The 25,762-nt window shown below is 40.5% G+C and overlaps 1 protein-coding gene across 2 annotated transcripts in view; it reads right to left on the bottom strand.

Annotated features, from left to right (window-relative positions):
- Positions 1-25,762, bottom strand: part of LOC118214564 (sodium channel protein type 2 subunit alpha-like) — a 42,543-nt gene that overhangs the window by 1,252 nt on the left and 15,529 nt on the right. Inside the window, exons 8-27 of one of the 2 annotated variants that reach the window (XM_035394637.1) lie at positions 25,693-25,756; positions 25,399-25,540; positions 24,399-24,605; positions 23,167-23,439; positions 21,705-22,076; positions 20,455-20,578; positions 19,550-19,788; positions 18,723-18,899; positions 18,261-18,617; positions 15,021-15,485; positions 11,989-12,112; positions 10,336-10,490; positions 9,513-9,686; positions 8,916-9,038; positions 5,801-6,082; positions 2,581-2,634; positions 2,133-2,270; positions 1,251-1,355; positions 819-1,089; positions 1-646 (exon numbers count right to left, since the gene is read on the bottom strand). The exon at positions 1-646 is cut by the window's left edge and continues 1,252 nt beyond it. In XM_035394637.1, coding sequence (XP_035250528.1) covers positions 1-646; positions 819-1,089; positions 1,251-1,355; positions 2,133-2,270; positions 2,581-2,634; positions 5,801-6,082; positions 8,916-9,038; positions 9,513-9,686; positions 10,336-10,490; positions 11,989-12,112; positions 15,021-15,485; positions 18,261-18,617; positions 18,723-18,899; positions 19,550-19,788; positions 20,455-20,578; positions 21,705-22,076; positions 23,167-23,439; positions 24,399-24,605; positions 25,399-25,540; positions 25,693-25,756 — 4,492 coding nt within the window. Of the gene's footprint in view, positions 647-818; positions 1,090-1,250; positions 1,356-2,132; positions 2,271-2,580; positions 2,635-5,800; positions 6,083-8,915; positions 9,039-9,512; positions 9,687-10,335; positions 10,491-11,988; positions 12,113-15,020; positions 15,486-18,260; positions 18,618-18,722; positions 18,900-19,549; positions 19,789-20,454; positions 20,579-21,704; positions 22,077-23,166; positions 23,440-24,398; positions 24,606-25,398; positions 25,541-25,692; positions 25,757-25,762 lie in introns of those variants that run through there. The other variant, XM_035394638.1, reaches the window with a different exon arrangement.

Below are 25,762 nucleotides of genomic sequence, written 5' to 3'. Positions count from 1 at the left end.
TCCGAGAAATCCGACAGCTTGTCGTACCCGATGAACTGAGAGGCCTGCGGGTCGAACCTCTCCCACACCTCGTAGAACATCTCGAAGTCGTCCTCGCTCAGCGGCTCGGCGCTCTCCTCCGTGGCCACGCTGAAGTTCTCCAGGATGACGGCGATGTACATGTTGACCACGATCAGAAAGCTTATAATGATGTAGCTCACAAAGAAGGCGATCCCCACGGTGGCGTTTCCGCAGTTCCCCTTGTATTTGCTCCCGGCGTGTACAAATTTACTGTCGCAGTCGGGCTCACGCTTGTTGAGAATGGGGGCCAACAAACCGTCCCAACCTGCCGAAGTAGTAATCTGGAACAGGCAGAGGATGCTGTTACCAAATGTTTCAAAGTTGAACATGTCATCAATTCCATCCTCCTTCTTCACGTAGGCAAAGTTAGACATGCCAAAAATGGCGTAGATAAACATGACTAAAAAAAGCAGTAGACCGATATTGAACAGAGCAGGAAGTGACATCATCAAGGCAAACAAAAGTGTCCGGATTCCCTTGGCGCCCTTTATGAGACGTAGGACGCGTCCGATTCTGGCTAGTCGAATGACTCTGAATAAAGTCGGTGAGAAAAAATACTTTTCAATCACTTCTGAAAGAAACATGCCTGAAAAGAAATTAAGGAAATTAGACACTTGGAAATGCGATTTTATATTTCCATGTATTACACATTTATTTTAAAAATGAACAACATTTGTCTCATCATTTCAGCTGATAAATAAAAATGGAAAAAATGCAGTGCATGTTGAAATACATGCCCCATGCCCCTGGTTTCTTACCGATTATTGACACAATGACCACAACAAAGTCAAATACATTCCAACCAATGGTGAAGAAATACTGGCGAAGAGAAAACATCTTCAGTACACACTCTGTCGTGAAAAGGACGATGAAAACTACATTAATCCTGTAAAGAACGTTCTTCATCTCCTTAGTCTGCTCGTCTACTTCGACCATCATGGTGATCATGTTGAGTATTATAAGAGCCATAATACAAATGTCGAAGGCTTGCTTTGTAATGAGGTCAAAGACAAATCCTTGTAACTTGTTCTGGAAGGGAGATAAAAAACCATAAACAAACACACCATGACTAATGGAGATTAAAATTCGAACTATAAAAAGACATTTTTAATCACTTTAATGATTTAACTGGCCATTATGAATATGATCTTGTCATGTTAATCGACATGACATATGACAGGATTACATACTGCAGGCCTTGGGATAGGCTTTTGAGGTTTTTTTGATCCAAGCTTCTTCATCGCATTGTAATATTTCTTCTGCTCCTCGGTCATAAAGATATCCTGACCTCCAAAGTAAAGAAGGGGAACAAAATAGATATAAACAAGGGTTTACTATAACTACTTTGATTTCGATACTGCAGTGCTGAATGGACTGTGAGAATGAGGTTCAATGAGGAGTGAATTTCAGTGCTGTCACAAACACACACACAGAAAAAGACTCCTTCCAAACTGTCATGGAGGTTGAACTGTGCACCCTGTCTAGTGTATCCCAATACATCAATTTAAAATTTGGCTGATATGAAATTAGTTCAATTCCCCTGTTTGGATGAAGACAATTGCCTTCCCATGAACAACGCACAGAAAAAAATTTCAAAACAATCATCCATTAATATCCACTGATATTTCTACTGAAGGAGAGGGGTGGTTTCTTCCTCATAGGAACACAGTCCATTTCCAGCTGATTCAGTGTGGCAGTGCTGGAGAATATCATACTATTTACATTATCCTTACAGAGACTGGCCTGAAACAGCCTCAACACTGGAGCTGGAAGACCATCCTTATGCTAAGCTACGTACGTTCAGTTTGCACCACTGATCTGCAAAAATCTAGTGCTCAAAACGTCATTACAAATCATCAGTATGCCACAGACGTTTGGCATTTTGTAAAAACATTCCTCTGTTCCTACTAGAGCTGAGAGTGCTGTTGCAGTGAGAGTACTGTTTTTGTAACCAGGAAGTCATGGTTCCAAGTCTGGCCAAGGGCTATGTATTGCAATGTAAATGTTTTCCCAAGCAATGGCACAAACACCCCAGATTTCTTCATTTCCAACAAGCAAAATCAAATACTTATCTTTCTCTTCTGTTGATTGAAGTTGTCAATGATAACACCGATAAAAAGATTTAGAGTAAAGAAGGCTCCAAATATGATGAATACGACAAAGTAGATGTACATGTTCCGGCTAATTTCGTACTCAGGTTGATCATGGCGCTAAAATGCATCAAGAAAATACAAGCAATTACATGATGTGCAAGCATAAACACATTTTAAAACATAATAATAAAACTAGAATTTTCCCTTAAAGAGCCACACTTCACTCATCACATTATAAAGACCTGATCTCACAGACAGACAGTTTTCCATCTCTGTTGGTGATTTTGTGTCACCCTCTGTGCAAATTAATTGAGGGGTCCCTCAAGGGTCAATTCTGGGGCCAATATTATTTTCCATTTGTACGTTTCTTCTTGGCCATATCATATGAAATCATACTGAAAGTGCATTGCACGTCTGCAATGCTTACCTTACGGGAGTCCACAGCTGAATACATGATTGGCATCCAGCCTTTGAAAGTTGCCTAGAAGCAGAGGAGAGAAATATTAATTTGTTGTTCTCCCCAACGTGTGCATCGCTTGCCTTTGGAGGTTTCTCTAGATATTTTACATTCATTAAGCAGGATAAATCAAACAAAAAAAACGTGCTTAAGTGAATGAAATAATCTCAATTGTAGTTAGCAAGCGAGGAATGATCACTAATGACTGACACTTAAGTTTGCTTGGAACCATGGTGGGTTTTCCATGGTGTGGATTAGTTCCTCTCCAGAATCCACTTCAGATTGTTGCATAATTGATTAGAATCACTGCAAATCGCTAGTCTTTGTTAAGTGAACATAAATAATGAACTAGCGCATGCTATCATGCTTATATCACGGTAACATTTTGTTTCCTAGATCTTTTTCAGTGTGGAATCAATGGGTATAAAGATTTGCCAGTTCAAACTGATGCACCGATCCAAATGTATAAAATGCAGCTGCATTTATTCCAAAATCCCACACGGTCCAAATTAAACGGGAAACTGGTAAAAAATTGATATGGCTGTCGAAAAAAGCGAAATATCTGTCAAAACAACATGAACCCTGCTCTCTTTAGTGTGGCACTGTGTTCCGTTGTGTCATTCTTTAGTGCGAATAGTGTTATACCTTGTTTATAAAAAATAATGTCATTAAATGACCCCGCTAGCAACAAGAGGGAGAGTGTAAACAAACACCACGTTTAGCGCATAATGTAATAACGTTTTGTGTGTAATGCACAGCACAGGTGGCCAATCCTGGTCCCGGATAGCCATTCGGTTGAATATCGTTTCGCTTGTAATGTAATCAATTGTTACATTATACGCAAAAAGTTATTGCATTATGCGCTCAACGTTTTCATTACATTATACGCAGATTTGTTATATAATGAGTTTTTGTAGCATTTTTAATCTCATTTGTTACGTTCCCCGACTCTATCTGCGGGGTGTCTATCGCGCGGTTCTCTCCCCCCGTCTTGTCTGTTCTGTATGTAGGCAGGTGGAGGCTGGGGAACCGTTAGCACGATTTGGATGCACCCGGGCCCGGTGTGCCCCGGTGCGGAAGCTTCAACCGGCCTGTCCCACCCGGCACGGCATTCCTTTTCTTTTCTTTTTTTTTTTTGTGCATTCGTTTTGTTATGTACCTTACATCGCTTCTGCTCACATTCACACTCACTTTCCTGATTTACTGACATACACACCTCACAGTTTGCATTATGTACTTATCTGTTGCTTATTTCTTTAATAATATCTCCTTGATATTTGAACCCTTTGTTGCCGAGGTCTCCCTTTTTGTTCCAATCACTGAACCAGGTTATAACACGTCATACGCAGTTATTGCATTACGAGCTGCTACAAATGCACGTTGCAACTTCTACAGTTAGGAAAAACATTGGCTTTTAAAATTCTTTTTAGCTTTGACTTAACTGTAAGATGAACATTTTCACTTTGATTTCATGATCTAGAATTTTAAAATAATTCTACAGACAACATAGGCCAACCATGTTAAATTGAACACATGAAACTGAATTGTATCATGTCTCAACTGAACTGAACCAGAGTTGCATCAGATTGAAGTGTTGAATGTGTAAGTGTATCTTTCCTGCATCATGTCGTAGACCATGTATCGAGATGTGGCTCCAATCTTCTGAGATGGAAAGATTCACACCTCTAATGGATCTGCACATGTTTCTCATGTTTACATGGGTATTCTTATGTGGTACATTTATATGAGCTTGCATTGAGAAGTGGCAGTCTGCTGTTATTTTGAAATGCAATCCTCAGCTGGTTCTTGCTGAAATCTCTGACAATAATTCAAAGCCTAGTTCACCCAGTTGTGAAGTCAAAATGTAGGTGGAGGAAGACAAGCACTTTACTCTAAGATGGTTTGCAGCTTACATTATTTAAATGATCTATTTGCCCCATGTTTCTACACACAAATCTTCCACAGAGGAGAGCCATAAGACTGTACTCTCACCACGGTGCTCAAATAAAATAATTGGCAATAGGGTGCCTCCTATGCGCATGCGATGCTTGACCACCTAATAAAAATCCAAAGCATGTTTGGAGGAACTTTCTCAGAAATTCAAGAAAACTATCCCTTTGCTATATTCTAAGAAAGAACGATCAAATGGCAAAAATTTATGTGAGCGCATGTCAGTTACTGGAAACCACTGACCACACTGATACATTTTTCTTCTGATAGCTCCATTTAGTAAAATCCAAATTGCTTGCTAGGCTATTACGGAACATCAACCAAAGGATATTACGCATCAATTTAAAAGCAGTTACTTTGAATCAATTATACAGTGAGTTCCATAATGTTTGGGACAAAGACTTTCTTTATTTGGCTCTGTACTCAACAATTTTGGATTCGTAATAAATCCACATGTGCTTAAAATACATTTTAAATTCCCAGATTTTATTAAAGGGTATTTCTTTAATATTACTGCACTTTTTAAGCATACTCCCCCCATTTCAGGTCACCATAATGTTTGAGAAAAATGGCTTTGCAGGTTTCTGGTTAGTTAGGCTTGTTAAATTGATTCCTTAGTGCAGGTATAAGAGAGCTTTCAGTATCTGTTATTGGTGTTTGTAAACATGAGGACCAGAGCTGTGCTAATGCAAGTCAAGGAAGCCATTTTGAGGCAGAGACATAAGAAAAACAGAGACATAGGCCAAACATTAGGTTTGTCAAAATCAACTGTTTGGAACATCATTATGAAAGAAAAGAGCGCGGGTGAGCTTAGCAATCACAAAGGGTCCGATAGGCTAAGGAAGTTGATGACTGAACAATTCTCACCATACCAAATTGTATAAAATACCCTTTAATAAAAGCTGAAACTATGCACTTTAACCACATGTGAATTGTTTGATTACAATTCTGAAATTGCGAAGGGCCAAATCAAGAAAAAATGCCTTTGTTTCAAACATTATGGTGCTCATTGTTAATGCAGAAACTTGAACTGCTGTGAAAGACAACTTTCAGCAAAATGATCTACACATCCACAGAAACTGAATTTCAAAGAGAACAGTCTCAGAACTAGACCCACGTGGAATTAAAATTGAATCTGGACTGCGAAAATGTTGGAAATACATGAGAAACATCAAGGCTGTTAAACTCTGAACTACAATCTCCAGTACGCAGTGTGAATAGGTTAGAGGCCATGACTCACCACTTGCAATAAAGCCAGGTATCCTGCTCCAACATTGTCAAAGTTGATCTTATCATTCCTCCATCGAGCATCAGCTTTCATCTTTATCAGTGTTTCACACTGAGTCTTGTTGCTCACTGCTGTTATTGGGAAGTCTTCGCCTGTGGTGGTGTTGATACAGTGGTAGTACTTCCCAGCTAAGAGGTTGACACCCATGATGCTGAATATTAGCCAGAATATGAGGCACACCAGGAGCACGTTCATGATGGAGGGAATTGCTCCAACAAGAGCGTTGACAACAACCTGCGTGAAAATATACAACAACACACACATCTGGTAATGAAAGGAACTCTGTCATGCTAAAATTGTTTCTTTCAACATTTTCATTGGTTATGATATATTGTAGTAGTCAAATTCAGGAAACACGGCAATGTCATTGTACTGTAATGTGTTGTATAATTCACAATATTCCCTCAATATTATAACACGGACATTCATCATTTATTATCTTAATACATCATGTACAGGGGTATTATTGTCTCAAACTGATCCAAAAAATAAATGTAGCAGATCTACAAACAAATTCAGCAGATACACAAATAAAGGCAACTGATCCACAAATAAATGTAGTGGATCCACATATAAATTCAGTGGATCTGCAAATAAATGTAACTGATCCATGAATAAATGTGACTGATCCACAAACAAATGTAGCTGATTCATAAATAAAAGCAGCTAGTTCACATTTGCGCATTGCCTGAGGCTTGCATTTATTTGTGGATTTTTGAGACAATCCTCGCGTCACAATAAGCAAAAAAAAAAATCCACAAATGCGTTTTTTTTTCTCAGTCTAGTCCAGCCAATCAGATTTTAAGATCACCTAATTAGCTAATGCAGAGGGGCTTGTAGTGTCCCAGGGGTGACCTTTAAACATTTAAGATGTCCTTCCACTAATTCCCACATTGTTAAAACAGTATCATATCTGAACAAAGAGAGATTCCAGCTTTAGATTTACATCATTATCCGTTGGATATTGAAAGCGAAATTCCCCACCGAAAATTTGAACAGATTTATTGTGTCGCCACCACAACTGCTCTGTCCCATATAAAATTTGTCGGCAAAGTTATCGCGTTACTTTCACATCATATTGGACATTTACATGACCATTCAATGAAATTTGGAGTGCACAATTGACGGGCATGCTTAACGTAAAAAGGAGATTGGCCAAATTTCACGTCAATCAAGTGTACCTGTCTGTTAGGCAGAAGCCGTAGAGAGGAGGGATGAAAATGGGAAGATTTATCATTTTAACTGGTGCATTGTTAAACATTATGTGGATCGTGATCGACATATTGTGCACCCCTGCTTTTAGGAAACAGACCCTGAGGAAGTGACATTGGGCTCAGGGTCTTAATTATGTTGAACTAGCTGCAGCACACAGATGCAATGCAGAGCCAGGACAAACTGTAGGCCTTCTGCAACGTCTGTAAGCTCGAAGGTCACCCCTGGGAAACTGCAAGCCCCTCTGCATTAGCTAATGCAAGTCATCAGCCGGGGTACACACAGTGAGAATGGGTTTGAGTAGCAATTCTGTTACTCTTAGTCTATCCCCAGTGTAAACAAACAGCAGAAGTGGGCCAGGGAGACACAGAAGTGCATCTGAATGGAAACTGTATGCATATATAAAAGGGTATTTTTTGAAACCATTCAGCTTGGGGGCTATGCGAAATTTATAAAGCCTTTATTTGCCTTCATATTCATGACAAAAGGGATCATGGCACTGCTGCAACAAGTGCTGTCACCTCTTATATAAAATGGATCGTTCTGGTCACCAAAGCTGATTGGTTCATCTTTGTAGCTATGGTGATATTTCTTATATAGCATGGCTAAGTAGAATAGGTGTCATGCATTATTTCAATATCTTCTCAAAGACGTTGAAAACTTGTAAGCAGTCAACCGGTATTTAAAAAAAAAGGCTTAAAACACACCCCATCAATCCTCCCAGACCTGCTATTGAAAGTTTGTCTCAGGTTTCACCTGTGAGTGAGGCTACGTTCAGACCGCAATCCTTAATGCTCAATTAAGATTTATTTCCCTCAGATTCGATTTCCTAGACTTAATATTCATATTAATTTGCAAAAACAGCACAACAGAGCTGCCAGTACAGAAATATGATGCCCTTAACCTGTCATAAGGAGAGTAAACATCACTTTGCTGGTGGACCATTGGTTGGGCAGGGAATGCCCTTTAGTACAACTCAAGGCTTTGATGGAGAGCATACGCGTGTGGACTCAAAAATTCTTATTTGAGTATTGACAGTGACATGCGAGTCACATTGATACACAAAAAATGTATTACCACATACAGATATGGGAAAAATCAGAACGAAAAGGTTGTGACTCCACATGGTTCTTTGCTGTTGTTCTGAATCCATTTTAGCTGTAGTATAATATTCTAACATTCCCTGAGTGACACTAGCTCAGTTCAAAAAAAATAAATATGGATGCTTAGTGATGACAGCATTGGCTTGCGAATGGATACATCTTGTTTCTTATTTTAAATGGTCTTGTCTGAGTCGATAAGGATATCTACGGATGGACCTGTATTATAAAAGTGATGTGGAACGAGAAGCCATTTTATATTGGAATATTGGCTGTGCATGTCGGTACTCCACTTTATGTCGCACCGAACAAATCCCTCTAGCCATACTGCTATTGATCCTGACAGATCCTGCATAACACATAATATTTAAACGTTTACGAAAGCTTATGCATTCTTATGAGTCCTATGACCTCCCTACGACAAGCGTACACATATGAAGGCTCCATACACGCTGTGTAACCCCCACCTAATGTAATTTACATCACATTACAGGCACTTAGCAGACGCTCTTATCCAGAGCGACTTACGTTGTATCCAATTATACAGCTGGATATATACTGAAGCAATGCAGGTTAAGTACCTTTCTCAAGGGTACAACGGCAGTGGCCTAGCAGGGAATCGAACCTGCGACCTTTAGGTTACAAGACCAACTCCTTAGCCATTATGCTACGCTGTGCAGAGAGAGAGGGCGGGGGTGGTGTGTACGGGCAAAGACACGCGGCGCAGTAACGGAGACGCCTGCGGCGACCCTTACCCTCATCCCCTCAAACCGCGACAGCGCCCTCAGTGGCCTGAGAGCTCGCAGGGTCCTCAGAGACTTTATGGGGCCCAGCTCCGCGCAGTCCATGGCATTGGCTACCAGGCTTACCAGGGAGACCTGAGAGGAAGAAGCACAAGCTAAACACACACACACCAGAAACAGATGATCTTTGTTTAGCGACGGTGAGCCTGGGCGGTAGGTTGGCCACCGCCTATCACAGACGTGGGTTTTTATAATTTTTTTTAAATAAAATTTTTTGCCAGGCACAGGTGACTGTCTTTGTTGCTATGCCTAGAACCGGCTGAACCTACAACAGTGGAATTTCAGCGGTGAAAATAAAATGGTTTACTTTTGAAACTGAACAGGATTATAGGTCTCGCAAAATACAATACAAATAATCTAAAAAAATAAAAATAAATAGAACATAATGAGCCGTAATCTTTCAAGTGTACATTACATTCAAGTGTGCACTCGAGAAATAATATACCGTAAATTAAACGTGATTCCACATGTGAGACGTGACATCAGCCACAAACTGTGCTGTAAAAGATTAAAATGTCATACATTTAAAATGGAACTAAAGGTACGCACGTCAACAATCAGGAAGTCCAGCCAACACCAGGCGTTGGTGAAGTATTTCACAAATCCATAGGCGACCCATTTCAGCAGCATCTCCAGGATGAAGATGAAGGTGAAAACCTTGTCTGCGTACTCCAGGATGCTCTTAAGAGCTTTCCTCTGCTCAATGTAGATGTCTTCAAATGCCTGTTAAAACCCACAGGTATATTTCCATGACTGGAATACTGCAATTAAATTAGTGAACAAAATAGCTTAGCTGTTGAATTTTTACAATGATAAAAACAGGCATACAACATGAAACAGTCCAATGGTAATAGGCCTCAGGATGTATATAGCATCAAATCTGTATTATAAATAGAGTAAGTGTTCTCAAATTGTTTCTGGGCACCCCCGACGGTATATTGGTCTTCATTCCAGCTAACTGTTTTTCCAAAAACAGTTTGGTTTTGATTTAAAAATGTCCACACTTCCAACATTTAGGACCGTGTGGATTTCACCTATCAGTTTATAAAATGCATCAGTTAAAGAAATAACCTCTTCTAAAGTGAGCCACTTTCCACTTAACACATTGCAGAAAATAAAAGCTATACTTTGAAAGTGTCCTTCTCTAGTCATCAGGTGTGGTAAAGAACAATTAACAGCTTGTTACACTGCAGGAATTACAATTGCGGGGTGGTGGAAAACCAGCATGCACGGGGAGGCCCTCGGACCGAGGTTGAGAATCTCCGGACCAACGCAACAAAGTGTAAAACCAATCCATAGCTGATCTGAAAGGGACACATGGAACCATTCTGGCACAAACCCAGTCCCTTAACAGCAACACCATTCCACTCACCAGTGCTCCGCTGCTCAGAAGTATCATGAAGATGATGAAGCTCTCAAACCAGTTGTGCTCCACAATCTTGAAGCACGTCCTCCTCAAGGTCCACCACATCTTCCCCCTCCCTTCATTGATGTTCACTTGACAACACTGGCACCTGCGCACACAGCCTGAAATCAAACCGATAATTATTTTCCTGATACGGGCATATTCTACAGGAAATGCCTGCGCAACAATTTCTGAACGCCTGAAAAGCTTGACTCTCCCTTATGTTAGGGAATAGTTGGCATTAGCAATCTACCACATGACAACGGATTCCAATTTATGAAGTACCACCTTTGGATAGAAAACTGCAAGTGGATGTCACTTAAATTGGAAGCGGTGAAAATGAGAGAGAATGCCTAAATGTTCAAGCCTAATGTATATTAGCACTGAAATTGTTGTGCTTTCAAAGTACCAACCTTGACACTGTAGAGTATTTTACAAACAACATTGACCCAGATGTTCTAAATGATTAACCATTATATACGACCAACAGCCGGTGAAACACTATGGTAAGCTCTAACTGCAGCTCTAGCTCTAATCAGATGCTCGCGTTGTGGGATCCGCCAGCTCTGTCAAATCTCTACCACCCAATATCTATTTCATCTTCTGACACCATTGCAAACAGTAACAATAAACATTATTGAGCGATGGCTAGCTTGCTAGCAGGTCACTGTTGGCAAGTTAGCCAAACAAGCTAGCTACTACTAGTCTCCCTCAGGCATGTTCCCTCCCTTATGTTATGTTTGTGCTAGATATGGGTGCATTCAAAACCAAAGTGGAAAGCAAAACTACTGAACATTTTGTTGCTAACCCTCGCTGGTTTTATTTCTGGTATCAAACATTTTTGCACACATGCAACCTTGTCCTGAAAAATTACAGTTCTTTATCGTTTACATGTATGAATGAGAACCTCAGTCGGCTCTCTGGGAGAGCTGCTCCAGTTTGCGGGCTCATGACCTACTAACATGAACGGAATCGATCCATTTTGATTTCAGTGAGAACACAGCCGTGACACTAACGGATCGAGCACACAAAATCAAATTTTCTAAGACAGCTATATTGTTTCTTAATACCGCAAAAATAATCCATCCCATCCGACTGTAAGCTCTTTTGGAGATTAGATTAGTTCAGCTGGAAACCTGTATGGTAATGTTCCGTGTTACACATGGGAAAGCATATCAGTGTACCCGACCTGGCAGATTTGCATGGGATCTCTCTGTCACCAGTTCTAGCCAATGCTTGACATCGCAACATCTGCCAGGGGACATTGAAGCAAGCATTTTGTAATCTCGCAACCTTCTGACAACACAGTTCAACTTAAACTCCTTCTGGCACGCTTAACTAATAAATCTGTGCAATGTAAAAAAAAAAATAAAAATAAAAAATTTTAAAAAAATTAAATGTGGTGAATGCATTGGCCAATTTTGGGAAGAAAAAATATCAGCACCATCTGCACATCCATCCGCTGGAGCCTATCCCAGCGTGCATTGGGTGAAAGAAATGCAGTCTATCACACACCATTCACTCACACACTCATACCTATGGGCAATTTCGTTTTTCGTATTGAGGTGACAGTTACTACCAACTGCACCACGACGTTGTGTAGTCAGCTGGATGCTTTACCCTCAGTTAAGCAGGCCTCCGGTTCCTCCGCCTCCGTCAGCGCCATGTCCACTGATTCCCCTCCGTCACCCGGGAGCCTGATGTCCACGGTGCTGCCCTCCAGCGAGCTGAGCTGGGAGTCTTTCTGCGAGGAGAGACACATCGCAATGCTCTTACCCATGATGCACCGTGCCCTTTCATCACCTCTGACCCTCATTTTCTACGAGGCGGGTCGTTTTTCTGAAGCTAGTTCCCCTTGGGCACACACGGATGGCTACAGCGAGTTTTTCTCATACATCTACGATTGATGTTACATGACACGGGTGTCAGCTCTAGTCCTGAAGGACCTTGAGGGTCTGCTGATTTTTTGGGTGTTCTCTGTACACAAGTGTGTCATTTAAGTCATTGATTGGCTAAGGGATCCACACGCCTTGTTCTCAAGGCCTTGATTGGTGAAAACAAAAAACCACAGACACTGCGGGATTCAGTTTGACACCCCTGCCATATCATACTACATCAATCAAAAGAAACAAGAGTGTTTCAGGATATGTGCACTTTAAGTTAAATCATATCTAAATTTGTTCCAAAATAGTGATTCAGTAATGTCAGGATGGGGGTGGGGGGGGGGAATACTATGACATGCGTAGTTGAGAGTGTGCTTTTGGACAAACCTCTGATCGAAAGAACAGGTGTGCTCTGGTATTTTCATGTCTATTGAAATCATGCCTGCAGATACTGCAGCCTACATGTCTACTTTTTCATTAAAAATTCCCCCGGTCCCATTTTTCTTGCTGACATCAAAACACAAATGAATGCACTAACAGTCATTTTATAGGGAGGAACAACCCACATTAGCGTGACAGTAAAACTCAGAACCGAGCACTTAGTCCATGATGGCAATTTGCAGGCCGCATTGATACACAGTATAGTTTTGATCTCAAATGATTTCCAAATGTCCTACAAACACAAAATCAATTAGATTATAACCTTGAAGTAAGGTGATTACATTGATAATGGTGATTACTACCTGGGAGTGATTTGTGATAAGAATGTTTTCTTCCCAACAGTTCGTCTCCAGTTTTTTTTATTTAAATTTATTAATGTATTTATTTTGAACAGTTCCTACCGACGTAATTTCCACGGAAAGCAGTACATAATTGTAGGCCAATTATCAGCAATTGCCACTAAATGTAGCCCATGTATTAATAATATATTATTAATTCATAACCACCCATTGAGCAGGAGAGGAAACTGTCAATTGCTTACTCGGATCATAGGCAAAGGATGAAGGCCATAAACATTGAAGCAACACAGTTTTTTTTTCCTGTATGGTTGGCCAGAGAAAATATGGGCCTACTGTGTATTATGCAGCCTTAGATGCCATCCTAGAAAGTGCTTCTTCATTGGCTTCCATGGGGGTCAGTTAATGCACAATAGGGAATGATGTAAGCATAATAGGTTCGCATTGACACTGAGATAAAATGCTCCCGAATGTTTTTTTAAAAATGTGATGTCCAAATGATCACTGTGGCAACAAATTATTTTATATTATTATCGGCTATTCAGTTCCAGAAGCAATTTCAAATTGTGTGGTAAATACATTTGAAATACATGAAAATCCACATAACAAGCTTAAATAATATATTGCAATGATAATATAATAATTTTTAAATAATTTTCGTATGCTTATTTTTATATGTAATAGTATGTTGTACATTATTTCAAACAATGTGAATTCCTATAATAATACAAAATTTCCTTCAGGAAACGTCGCATCTGTCTGCCATCTAAGTAATCCGCTTTCATCATTCCGTTATGGGTAACATTTTGAAGACTGAATACTGTGTATTCTCAAATGGATTTTTCCCAGATTAAAGCAAAATCCATTTCTCTGTTTCAATCAAATTTGTTACCCCTCAGGTGGCTGCTATATTGCTATATTTTGGACTATGAAGTCCAATAAACAATCAGCAAAAGAAATAAATGAATTGGGGGAAAACACGGCACTGAAGATTCATAAAAAGGTCTATATTACAAACGGTGATGTGAAACTGAAAAAATTATAATAGTGGAAAATATAAAATGCACATAGTGCAGAAAGTAGAAAATGATAATGGAACACAAATGTAAGCAAGCAACACATTGAAAAGTTTTCCTTTTCAATAAATGATGTACGTTATCCTGATGGCTAGTTTTTGAAGTAAAATAATCTTACAAGTCTCCTCACTGACAACCTTGAGAGCTTCAGAGAAAAAGCTGAAACAGCAATCAAATGGGGTTAAGAGAGGCAACCAATCACATTGCATTCAATCCTAGCCGCTATCATTTTCAACAAAACCATCTTTATAAAGAATAAGATATTTGCAACAACATTCGCACACACCTGAAAAATGAAAATCTGTTTATTTATAATGAGAAATATTTGTTATTTGTCACTTTTTAGAGATAGTCACAAGCCAGTACGACATTTATCATGGCACATCATTCCCATTAAGTTAATATGTAGAGTGCAAAAAGTGCGACTAGCTACCATTTTGAATCCAAGCTCCACGCTCATTATTCAGCCTGTGTGCGTACTTTATTTTATATTGCAATTATTATTAAGTGAAGTTGGCCTACATTGATTATAGCATTTTTATAGTTTTATTATTAGTGGTCCAAACAGCAAGTTATATCAGCATATGGACAAAGCTGACGAGTCTATGAATATTAAAAAATTCATAAGACTAATTTTATCTATTTATTTATCATTGAATGGCTACTCTTATCGTTCAATGAGTTCAGTAAGCACAAAAACTTGCCTGTGTGATGTGTTCAGCCAAACACTACGTCAGTGGCTACAGGAGTTTAGGAGTTTAAATACCATCTTAGCCATTAAATATTATGTTTACACGCCTGCTAAAACTAAAAAATCTCAGGTACAAAATGCTGTAGCTTAGAAATGTTACAATGCCAAATGCTTCAGTTAGCTAAAACATACCAAAACCCCTTTTGGGATATCGAATCATCAGGGCACTTTCAAAAACATTTCCGCAATAAACATGCTGACTTACTTCTTTGCTGTCCTCCACATCCGAGAATTCGCTGCTGGAGTCGTCTATGTACTCGGACTCGCCGACGGCTATGGGGACGCTGATGGTGAGGTTGAGGTTGGTGACGAAGACGTCGTCAACGATGTACTTCCCAATGCTGCCGCCCATGAGTCCAGGGTATCCATTGTCCTCCTTAAGGCAGTTGGGGTCCTTCGTGAGCTGAACTATCGTAGTGTGGTTGCCGATGCAGTTCTCCTTACTGCCGTTGAGCTCCTCCGGGGGCTTGAGCTCATCTGCGGTGGTCTTCTCCGACCTTCCGCACAACCTCAGGAAGAAGCGTCTCACCGAGGCCTTCATGTTGCTGATCCCGAGATGGATCCGCCCCACTGCGATCTGCAGGTTGTTCATCTCGCTATCGTCTTCTGTGGCCGCCAGGTTGTCCGCACTGAATGAACTGAGCAGCAAGGCCAGGAACAGATTCAGAACCTGTGCCGGATGGAAAGAGCAGAACACAGTATAACTAGAATCTCAACAAAATAAACAGAGAAACCTGTGGATTCTTAATAATTTGATTTGCGTCAAAGTAAATGTAAACCAAATCATTTCTGATATTTATTGTTAGATACCATAAAGTGACCCTAAGGCATAATGCAAACTCCTGACTGTAGCATTTTGTCTGCAACCAGCTACAACTACATTTATTTAGCAACACATAACATTAGCTTAGGTGGCTAAAAATCAATGTTGACACTGTTCCCCAGTGGCTGGCTGCTTTGTTTGAGACTCAGCATGGATATACACAGTTAGCGTACTTTGGTAGAGAGGCGTTTTCGAAGAAACCATACACAACAAAGTCTGTGAATGTCTGTGAGTGACTGTGTCATTAAATTTGGAAAGAGACATTGCTTTGTTTAGTTATTTAAATATAATTTTTATGCGCTCAAACATTGGCCCCGTTGAGGTCTGTTGCATCAGAGAGAGCTGCAGTGGATATCTAGAAAACTTGTAAAATCTCAGCAAAATTATCTGGACAGATTGAAAACACTCTGGGTAAGTGGAAATACAGTTTATGTCACTGAACCAATAGGAGAGATGTGCAGTTAATTGTATTTGTGGAATAAAAATAATATAATTATAAACCATTAAACCCCACATAAAATCCAGACTTTTTGTAAGAACCCTGTCTTAAAAGAACACTGTCACGGGGCTACACCGTGCCCTGTAGAGTAAGATGCACGCACCTTCATACACACCGGCATTGGCATTCATTTCTACTTACAATATCATGCCGGCATAAGGAAGTGTTTGCTAATTGCTTCTGTGTATAGGGTAAATGACTACGCACAAACCACTATTGGTTGTCAATCCCTGCAGGCTATTGTTCGGTCGGGAGGTCTACCGGTTTTAAAAGTGCTAAATCATCATTCGCAAGCGATCTAGCAGTGCACAATGCATATTTATTCATTTTGTGATTGTCACCTGTTTAAAACAAATGAGAGAGAGAACATTCCGGGGGAATGTACCAAGTGCGGCAGAGTGCAGGGGTGTTTTGTAATTATTTGGGGATAGACTTATTTAAGTGCCCATAATAAGGTCATTTTAGGTGATTTTAAATAACTTATTGTCTTGGTAAATTAATATTGTAATATATGGTGTATTGCAGCCCAGGTAAAATTGTTTGTAGTTTGATAATTGATAAATTATTTTTGGTTTGTCTCAGCAGGAGGAGCTACAGCCTATATAAGCTGGGGATAGAGCTCCTGGAAGAGGGATGTGTGTTTTGCCTGTCAACGGTCTCTGCTAGGGCCCAGTTTAAATGGGCATAGCCAACAGCTGCAGTTTTTTTTTTTTTTTGTTTGTTTTTGTTAGTTAGATTGTTTGTTCCATTTCCCTTTAACATTTTGAGATGGTTTTTTTCTCGTTTTATATTGCTTTTTTTTCCCCCTTCCTTCATTTTTGGCATTTTCTGCACTGTACATTTGGACCACTGCTGTAAATAAACACCTGGTGACTGCTAACAACTGCCTCTAAGCCTCGTTCTGTATCCTCAAAGCTTGGTCATCCTAACAAACATTATATTCAAAATTATATAAAATACAGGCATGGTTCAAACCTTGAAATAAAGAGGATCCTATGTAAACATACAGCACATATTGGTACTGATAAACCAAAAATCCTATATGTACATCTGATACTGGACAAAACCAGATTTATTTTTCCAATCGTACCCTTGAATGTATACAACACCAGGAAAAAAGGTTTGGAGTGGATTGAACAAAGCAGTAATATTTGACACGTGTTTTCCCAAAGGTGGTCCCAAATCTCCCAAAAGCCTCTTCAAATGACACCAAACCTCTCCAAATTAGAATACTGAGCATATCTTTTTTGGCTGGGCCATATTGCAGTTCTACATGCCAATTCCATTGAGGGAGGTTCCCTCTGGAACCCCAAAAAACAAATATTCTTAATTTACCCATTCTCTATTTTTGACTAAGCCCTGTATTTCAGTCAAATGCTGCCCTTTTGAGGAGCTTCTACGTACAACATGTATTAATAATGGTTAGTTAAACTAAATTCACTTCAAAACAATCAAACCACCTGGTTTTACCTTGCTGTGTGCTCAGACCTGCAATAAAGTGTGCGGTAAACTTCCACTCATGCGAAAACGCAAAGTGAAAGTAAGTCGGTAGCAGTAGAATAGCTATTCCATAATTTAAGCTAGAAGGAAGGCGTAAGCTACGTTCGAAAGGTCTGTAAATGAGCTTGAAGAACTCGACACTGTATGATTACTGTAACATTTACTGCGTTTTCAAGCAGGGGCATGATGGGTAGATCTTAGAGAGGGTAGTCGTAGCTTGCTTTTAAGTCATTTACTTAGCACTGGAATATCTAATTGAGATCATTTTTTTGCTGTTTGTAAGGTAAGAAGTTGCTCATTTTCAAATGGTCATGATAATGCTTTCAGTTCAGTGGAAATAATGCATAATGAATAATGACTTTTGCTAGCCTGTATACAAAGGGCAGATTACTTATGGATCAGAGGGGGATTTTAGCGATATCAGTACCATCACCGTAGTATTAGCAGTGGATTACTTCTACAGGCATGCCTTTTCACACTCAGATACTTAAACTGTTGGTGTTTCTGGGGGGATTCTTACACCAGACTACAGTAAAACTGCACTGACTGACAAATGGCAAAAACATAAAAGTATAAACTGAATTTAAGTAATGTGTAAAGTGAGTAAAGTGATGAAAACATACCACCAGGTTTCCAATGACCATGACCATCATAAATACGATGATGCACTTGGTCGGGCCAGCCACCCTCATGCACTCCCACATGTTCTCGATCCACTCCCCGCACAGCACCCGGAAAACCACCAGGAATGAGTGGAAGAAGTCTGACATGTGCCAGCGTGGCATCTGGCAATCACGTCTGTCGTCACAGTGATGGGACCTGTAGTTCTTCCCAAAAAGCTGCATGCCCACCACGGCAAAGATGAAGATGATGATGGCCAGCACCAGAGTCAGGTTGCCCAGGGCGCCCACCGAATTGCCGATAATCTTGATCAGCATGTTGAGCGTCGGCCAGGACTTGGCTAATTTGAACACCCTCAGCTGCAAATATGTAAAACATTAGCATTTGGTGCTCAAGGCAAGCTTAGCTTTTCCACACCAGAAATGAATGTGAAATATGAAAACGCCAACTGTAGGCACTCTTACCAATCTGAATGATCTGAGAACGGAAAGACTAGACTCCTTTTCTGACATACAAAGTTCCATTAAGCTCAGGGCGACAATCACCCCATCAAAAATATTCCATCCTTCTTGAAAGTAATAATAGGGATCCAGAGCGATCATTTTAAAACACATCTCAGCAGTGAAGATTCCTGTGAATACCTATATATAGAAAAACTATGTCAAAGATAAGAAACTGTGCTTTTTATTTTTTACCATTTTCTCCCCAATTTAATCGTTATACCAATTCCCCGTGTGTATCACAGTCCTGGTCGATGCGCTATCCCCTGTCGGTCTGGGAAGGGTGTAGACTACCACATGCCTCCTCCGCTTCTTTTCACCTGACAGCGAGGAGTTTCACTGGGAGAGCATAACGCGTGCGGAAGGTTCACGCTATCTCCCCCAGATCCCCTCCCTGCTGAATAGGCGCCCCGACCAACCAGTAGGAGTCGCTAATGCAATGATCAGCACTCATACCCTCACCGGCTTCCCACCCGTGAACTCTGCCAATTATGTTCGTAAGCCGGAAGTACCGCTGCCGGGGGTCTCTGCGGTGGTAGGTGAGTGCTTATACCTCTACACTACCCAGACGGCCCCAAGAAACTGTGCTTTGCGTCAAATCTGGTCAGCATACTAAGTTAAATCACCACAAATCACTGCAACCCAGTAAAGCAAACATTAGCTAAAGTTCATTAACAAATTTTGAACTTTTTTTCCATTTGCCACACAATCTTGTTTAGTACTGTTAAAATGGAACAAACATTTTCCTTGTTGAACACAAATTACAATTCCCAAACAACAACAGCGCTTACCAAATTCCCCACATTGAGAACGCGGCTAAAGTGATAGTCCATGGGGTCATGTTCCATGGCCATGAACAGTGTGTTCAAGACAATGCAAATGGTAATGGCCAGGTCCACAAAGGGATCCATCACAATCCTTCTGACCGCATTCTTGATCCTCATCCACAACGGGGAACAGGTCCAGATAAGAAAGGTATTCGCAAACTTGAACCAGCAAGGTGGGCATTTCTGCCTTGATTCCTCAAGTTCTGGAACAGTTAAAATAGGACAAGAGTTAACAGCATTTTCAGTGCTAACATGAACTCACCAATCAAATAATATTCGAGCCGGGGATCGGTATTCTTCTGACTTCACCTCTTGTGTGTTTCTGTGTCTTTGACTTAATTTGGGTCGTAGTTGTTGCACCTTAAAATTTTTGTTGTGTAACTAACACCCAGTTAACCCCACCCACTGAAAGCCTGGCATTTTAGCGAAGGAAGAAAGCAAGCCAATTTTGGCACAGGCTTTTATACATTTAAAAATATTTCTCAGCCGTTTGTGAATGCAAAACAGTATTGAAACTACACATCAGCAAAGAATTCACAGATTTAAGCTTCCTGGACCTTTAAAGGTAACCGAGCGCTATTGCTGCCATGTACGAGTGTTTTAATGGAACTCAGCCATTAAACTGATACCATTCAGTACATACAACCACAGACTCAAACCTATTTATCCAGTTAGTGAAGTTCAGATGCATACATCTTCTACAGTCCATATGCCTATATTGCATTGTGCATATCAAGTCAGAATACAAGCCTGAATATGTACATCCAGGATGTAAATTTAAAGGGTTTCAGTAGCTTTTGAGACCAGCCAACGATTCTACTTCATTTGCTTTCCTTTAGTTTGTTACTCAACAGGAGAAAATTCAGTACCTTCCATGGTGTTCGTTATAATACTCGCGACACTCATAGCTCGCTGTCTTGCGTTTGGGTTCTCTAAGAAGTCCATGGATGGCTGATAAGAGCCTGATCTTTTCCTGAACTCCATTTCAGTCCCCTGGAGAACAAATATTAATAATAATAATAATAATAATAATAATAATAATAATAATAATATAATAATACAAATAATAATAATAATAATAACTCAATTTATATATCACATTTCACCTCAAAAAACATAGACCAAAGTGCAACTGCGACAATTAAACAACAAACATAGATGCACGTGCACATGCGCACACACTATAAAGATGTAATACGTGACACAGACGTCCAGTTTAGTGAAAAACTGATAAACTGAAAAGTCATTGCATATTTGACTAATATTTTACTAATATTATCGTCAGTGTTCTGTTACAAAATAATTGAATTAATTGTTATTTTGAAACAACTGCACTAGCACATTTAGGGTTCTCTAAAACTCCAAATGACCTAAAATGTGAGGTGAGGTTAATCCTAGCAAGTAATTATAATAACTAGGTATTAGGGTTATGAACTCCCACATCACCAATTCGGGGAGATCTTTAGGGAGGGGCCTTTTCGGGCCAGAAGGTAGAATGGGCAAAATTAATACCTACTTATCCTTGAAATGAACAACATAAAGCTAGTCAAAGCACAATGCTCTTGACACCACAGTAACTACCGTTTGAATCAACAATGCTATTTGGCAGTTCATGGTAGACTGGTATAGTTCACTGGTTCATTTTGGATATCAGACTGAGGGCACTTAACAATATTTGCTTTAATATCTGAGCAAGATTTTTAACATTTTGCAAGATTGAAAATTGAGAAAATTGAGGCTCTGGTCATTTTTTGTGGGTATTTTATATTTAGTAGGTTGATCTATGTACCTCCAAGTAACCAGTTTAAACGAACTTGTGTCTTTTCTCAAAATTACTTGATATTTTCTTTAAATAATGAGATAAAAAAACATTTAATGTTTACTGTTAACACTTATGATTTCATTTTCTTCCTATATGGATTGTTTGAACTCGGTATCAACACTTACGGCACTAAATTGATGCTATAAAAGAGTTATATTACAGTAGAGGAGAGGAACCACGAAAACCAAGAACACTTAAAAAGCATACAGCAAGAACTTCAGGTACGGCACTGGAAGACAGCACGACACCGGCCAATCAGAGCACGGACACCGGCGGCGGTAACTGCTCTTTCCTTACATTGTCACTGGTACTGGGCTTATTTACTATCACCTCAGGCAGAAGCAGGCCGACGGGCGTCGTGGGCAGGGAGCACCGGCCCGCCAGGGTCACGACCCCGTTGCGGTCGACGGCGGAGTGCATCACGCCGTTGGCGGGCAGGCGAGGGCGCGAGGCGGCGCTGCTCTGGCTGGCGGTGCTGCCGCGTCGCCCCGCCCCGCGCGGCACCAGCAGCGAGCCGCGGCGGCTCGCGGAGTCCTCGAACACGCTGTGCTCGTCGTCGGCGAAGTCGTTCTCGGAGCCCGCGTCCGTCGCTCGGCCCCGGAGGCTGAAGAGGCTGGACCGGCTGGTCCGACGCTGAGAGAACAGCGACTCCCGGATACTGAGGACTGACTGGCAGAGGAACACACCCTTCAGTCATGAGTCTGGCACCACCAGCAGCTACTGGCACAGCTGCACATATTGTATTGGGATTATTATTATTATTATTATTATTTATTATTATTATTATTATTATTATTATTATTATCATTATTATTATTATTATTATTATTTACCTGATATAATGACAGATGTACCTCAGATCTACAAAATCTATAATAATAATAATAATAATAATAATAATAATATTTCCAAATTAGGTGCTTTTCATGTTTTAGAAGGATTATTTACCCTCTTCAGACACATTATTCTAGAAACAGCATGCAATGAAAAATAAAATCCCCATGTTTATATAGTGCTATATTGAGTTATATTATATAGTCAAACAATTCCATAAAGATAGGTTTCAAGTTTTATTTTATAAAATGAAAGACTGAAGTTGATGAGTAGGTTCCTAATTAGATTGTTTAATTAAAAAAAATTTTTTTCTTATACCTTTAATATCTTCTTTAAACCCTTACACAGTGCGGGTTTGGTGTGTTACCATTCGTTGAATTCTGCATTATCTTCCAGATGGTTAATTTTAGTGGTCAGGTGTCCATACTTGCACAATTTAGGAGCCTTTTAATTTACCGCTTGTAAGCAACTGTTTGCAATATAGCACAATAAGCACAATATGAACTTGGGAATTTTATTCATAGCATAATGTGGTTTAAGAGGGTAAGTAACCGCTTTAATAATAATAATAATAATAATATGGTGATGAAAACCACATGATCACATTGCAGTGATTATCGAGACCATCCATGAACATAAGGAATTTTCAGACACTTGCAAAGATGAGGAGGCTTACGACGACAATGATAAAGATAATATCCAATGAATGTCCAATATGGATGTGTCTCTGCACTTTCACAGATTCACACAATAAAAGAGAGCAGGAAAGACACTTATCTCACGCTCAATAATCAAAATGGCCGAAGGCCCAGAAGGCTTCCGGACAGCGCTAATCCAGCGCAAGCCCGCGGGCGCGCTCCAAAGTGACCAGAATTCCAAAATGTTCGGACACAAGCACAGACATTCATCACAGCTATGCTTTCACCTGGTAGGGGGAGGAGCTCCTCTTCCCATAAGAGAGCCTGTTGCGGTCTATGGAGTTGCCCCTCCTGATGCTGTCGTCCGAATCGGACTTGCGGAACTTCTCGTCGTCCCTCTTCTCCTCCTCCCCGTCTCTTTCCTTCCTCTTCTTGCGCCTGTTTCGCCTCTCCTTGGCACTCTTGGAGCTGAACTGCGATGCCTCGGAGGACGATTCGGGGAAGCCCGCTTTCCCACCGTACTGCCGACACTCGACCGCCGGCGGGGCCAACAGCGAGTTCTGCCGGCCAATCAGCACGCGAGCGCAGTTAACAGGGTGACCCGCGTTCAAACGCACGCCCCGCGCGCAAAACAGAACAAATGGAAAGAGCGCCGTTTACACTACAGAACAAAGCCAGACAAGGACGTATTTTGTGAAGATGGAGGACTGCGCAAAAAGCTGCTTATTCAGAAAAGCACAACTTTTTCCACTACTAAGTACTTGGATGGAAGGGGCTTGTCTCTCCTTACTTCTGCTGAGGTTTCAGTCTTAAGCCACTCTCACATGACGAGCTGTCAAACCATTCAATTCCCTTGGAGGAGGAGTGTTAATGCCCGACTTGGCAGCAATGCTAAGCCTGGCGTAGCGCACAACTCAGAATAATGCCAAGTTGCGATCATTTGATTGTTGACCTTGTTTGAAGCTTTACCTTTCGTAGCTCATCAAATCACATCGCTGCTTTATATGAGGCAGGCAGGTGTAGACATGGAAGAACATTTTGGGATAAACCCAGTATTTTCAGTTTCGCAAAGCAAGTTCACAATTTAGCCTTATACCTCAAACAACCTACTACTTTTGCCGCTTGTTACAGTTTTCTGAACCAATGGTTTTTCTGGATGGATGATGTCATTTGAACAGCTGGCAGCACACTGGTCTTCTCATGTGTAGTCACCTCTGTTAAATGCAGCGTTTGGTGCTTGTCATGTAAAAGTGGCTTTTGGGTGATTATCGGCAGTACATACAGTATGTTTACTCTTTCCCCTTCAGGAATGCTCTCGGTCCTCCGACATGACAACACGATATCCTTTTTACTTGCACAACCCACACCATCCCCTGCATAGACAGGGCACGGCCATTTCTCAAATATACCACATTTTATATTCAATCCTCAAATGAAATTGTACAGAAATGCATGAATCAGTAACAGGGAGTGCAGATTAAAAAAAAATTTTTTTTTTTGAAAATCCCAAGATGAGTACCTGTGCATCTTCTTGCTGTTTCTTCAGCTGGTCCATCATGGCCTGGAACTCCTGCTCTTTCAACTCGGCCTCCACCATGGTAGCCAGGTTCTGTTCATCGTAGGCCATGGCCACCACGGCTAGGATCAGGTTTACCAGGTAGAAGGAGCCCAGGAAGATCACCAGAACAAAGAAAATCATGTAGGATTTCCCAGAAGCTCGGAGTGTCTGTAAGAAGATAGCGTAATGCTGGTTTATGGAACTACACTCAAACTACACCCAACTCTGTTGGCACAACCTGCTTCATCATAACCAGGAACTCAATCGGAACTACATCCATTCATCCAGTTACTGACAGAATTGGGGAGCAACAAGCACCTTGATCTACAAAATCTTCTTAAATATTTCCATTTTTCTATTTAAGGTGTTTAAATCAACTGTTGGAAACACATTTTATTGCTTACATTAACTACAGATTAAAGGGTTTATAAAGCGGTAAATGGAACGGTTGTGATGTTAATACAGTCCAGTGAGAGGCGGTGCAATTGATCTAAACTAAGCACTATTCTATTCACACTGAAGTGTTTCTGCTATATCACTAAGTTGTGTCAATGTGGACTTACAGTGCTTCCTTGATTATAAATGCATTTTTTCAAATGCAGCCTTAATCCAAAACAGGTTTATTCAGAGAGCTGACGGACAGTATCTGTAAACATTTTATTTGTAATAAATCATTTTGTAATATTAAGTACGGTGGATGGCTGCTGTTGAAAATCTGTGTTGGACAATTGAGAAAATATATGAAATGGTATACTAGGGTAGCTAACCAAAGTTGAAGTTACGCTACAACAAAGTGTAAGGTAAAGAAAACACAAACACAAAGATATGAAATCCACAGAAGACAAAGCAATTCCAGTTAATAGCTGTTTCTTCTGCTCTACAGAAATGGTGGACCTTGTATAAGTGAACATCTCCAGTGGCAACACAAAACAAACATCAGCCTAAAGCAGCACAGACAGACCAGCTGATAGAGATTCTCCCAGTAATCTTGCGTCATCAGCCTGAACAGAGACAGGAAGGCCCAGCCGAAGTTATCGAAACTTGTGTATCCGTAGTTGGGGTTGACGCCCACTTTGCGGCATTCGTAGTTCTCCGGGCACGTCCTACAACACATCAAAGGCACAACCTACTTCATCATAACCAGGAACTCAATCGGAACTACATCCATTCATGTGCTTTTGAACTATTTTTTATTGTGCACATTATGGAAGCAATTTCACCGTGCATGAAAGTGACAGTTTGCTTTTAGGCTTACCCAGCATCGCTGCCATTTCCGCATAGAAGAGGATCTTTAGCATTTGGTAGCACATAAAAATGGTCTGGAC

This window comes from Anguilla anguilla, chromosome 15, assembly GCF_013347855.1.
Source record: "Anguilla anguilla isolate fAngAng1 chromosome 15, fAngAng1.pri, whole genome shotgun sequence".
Classification (NCBI taxonomy): domain Eukaryota; kingdom Metazoa; phylum Chordata; class Actinopteri; order Anguilliformes; family Anguillidae; genus Anguilla; species Anguilla anguilla.
The sequence above is the reverse complement of the archived record's forward strand: the minus strand, read 5'-3'. Positions and strand labels throughout refer to the sequence as shown.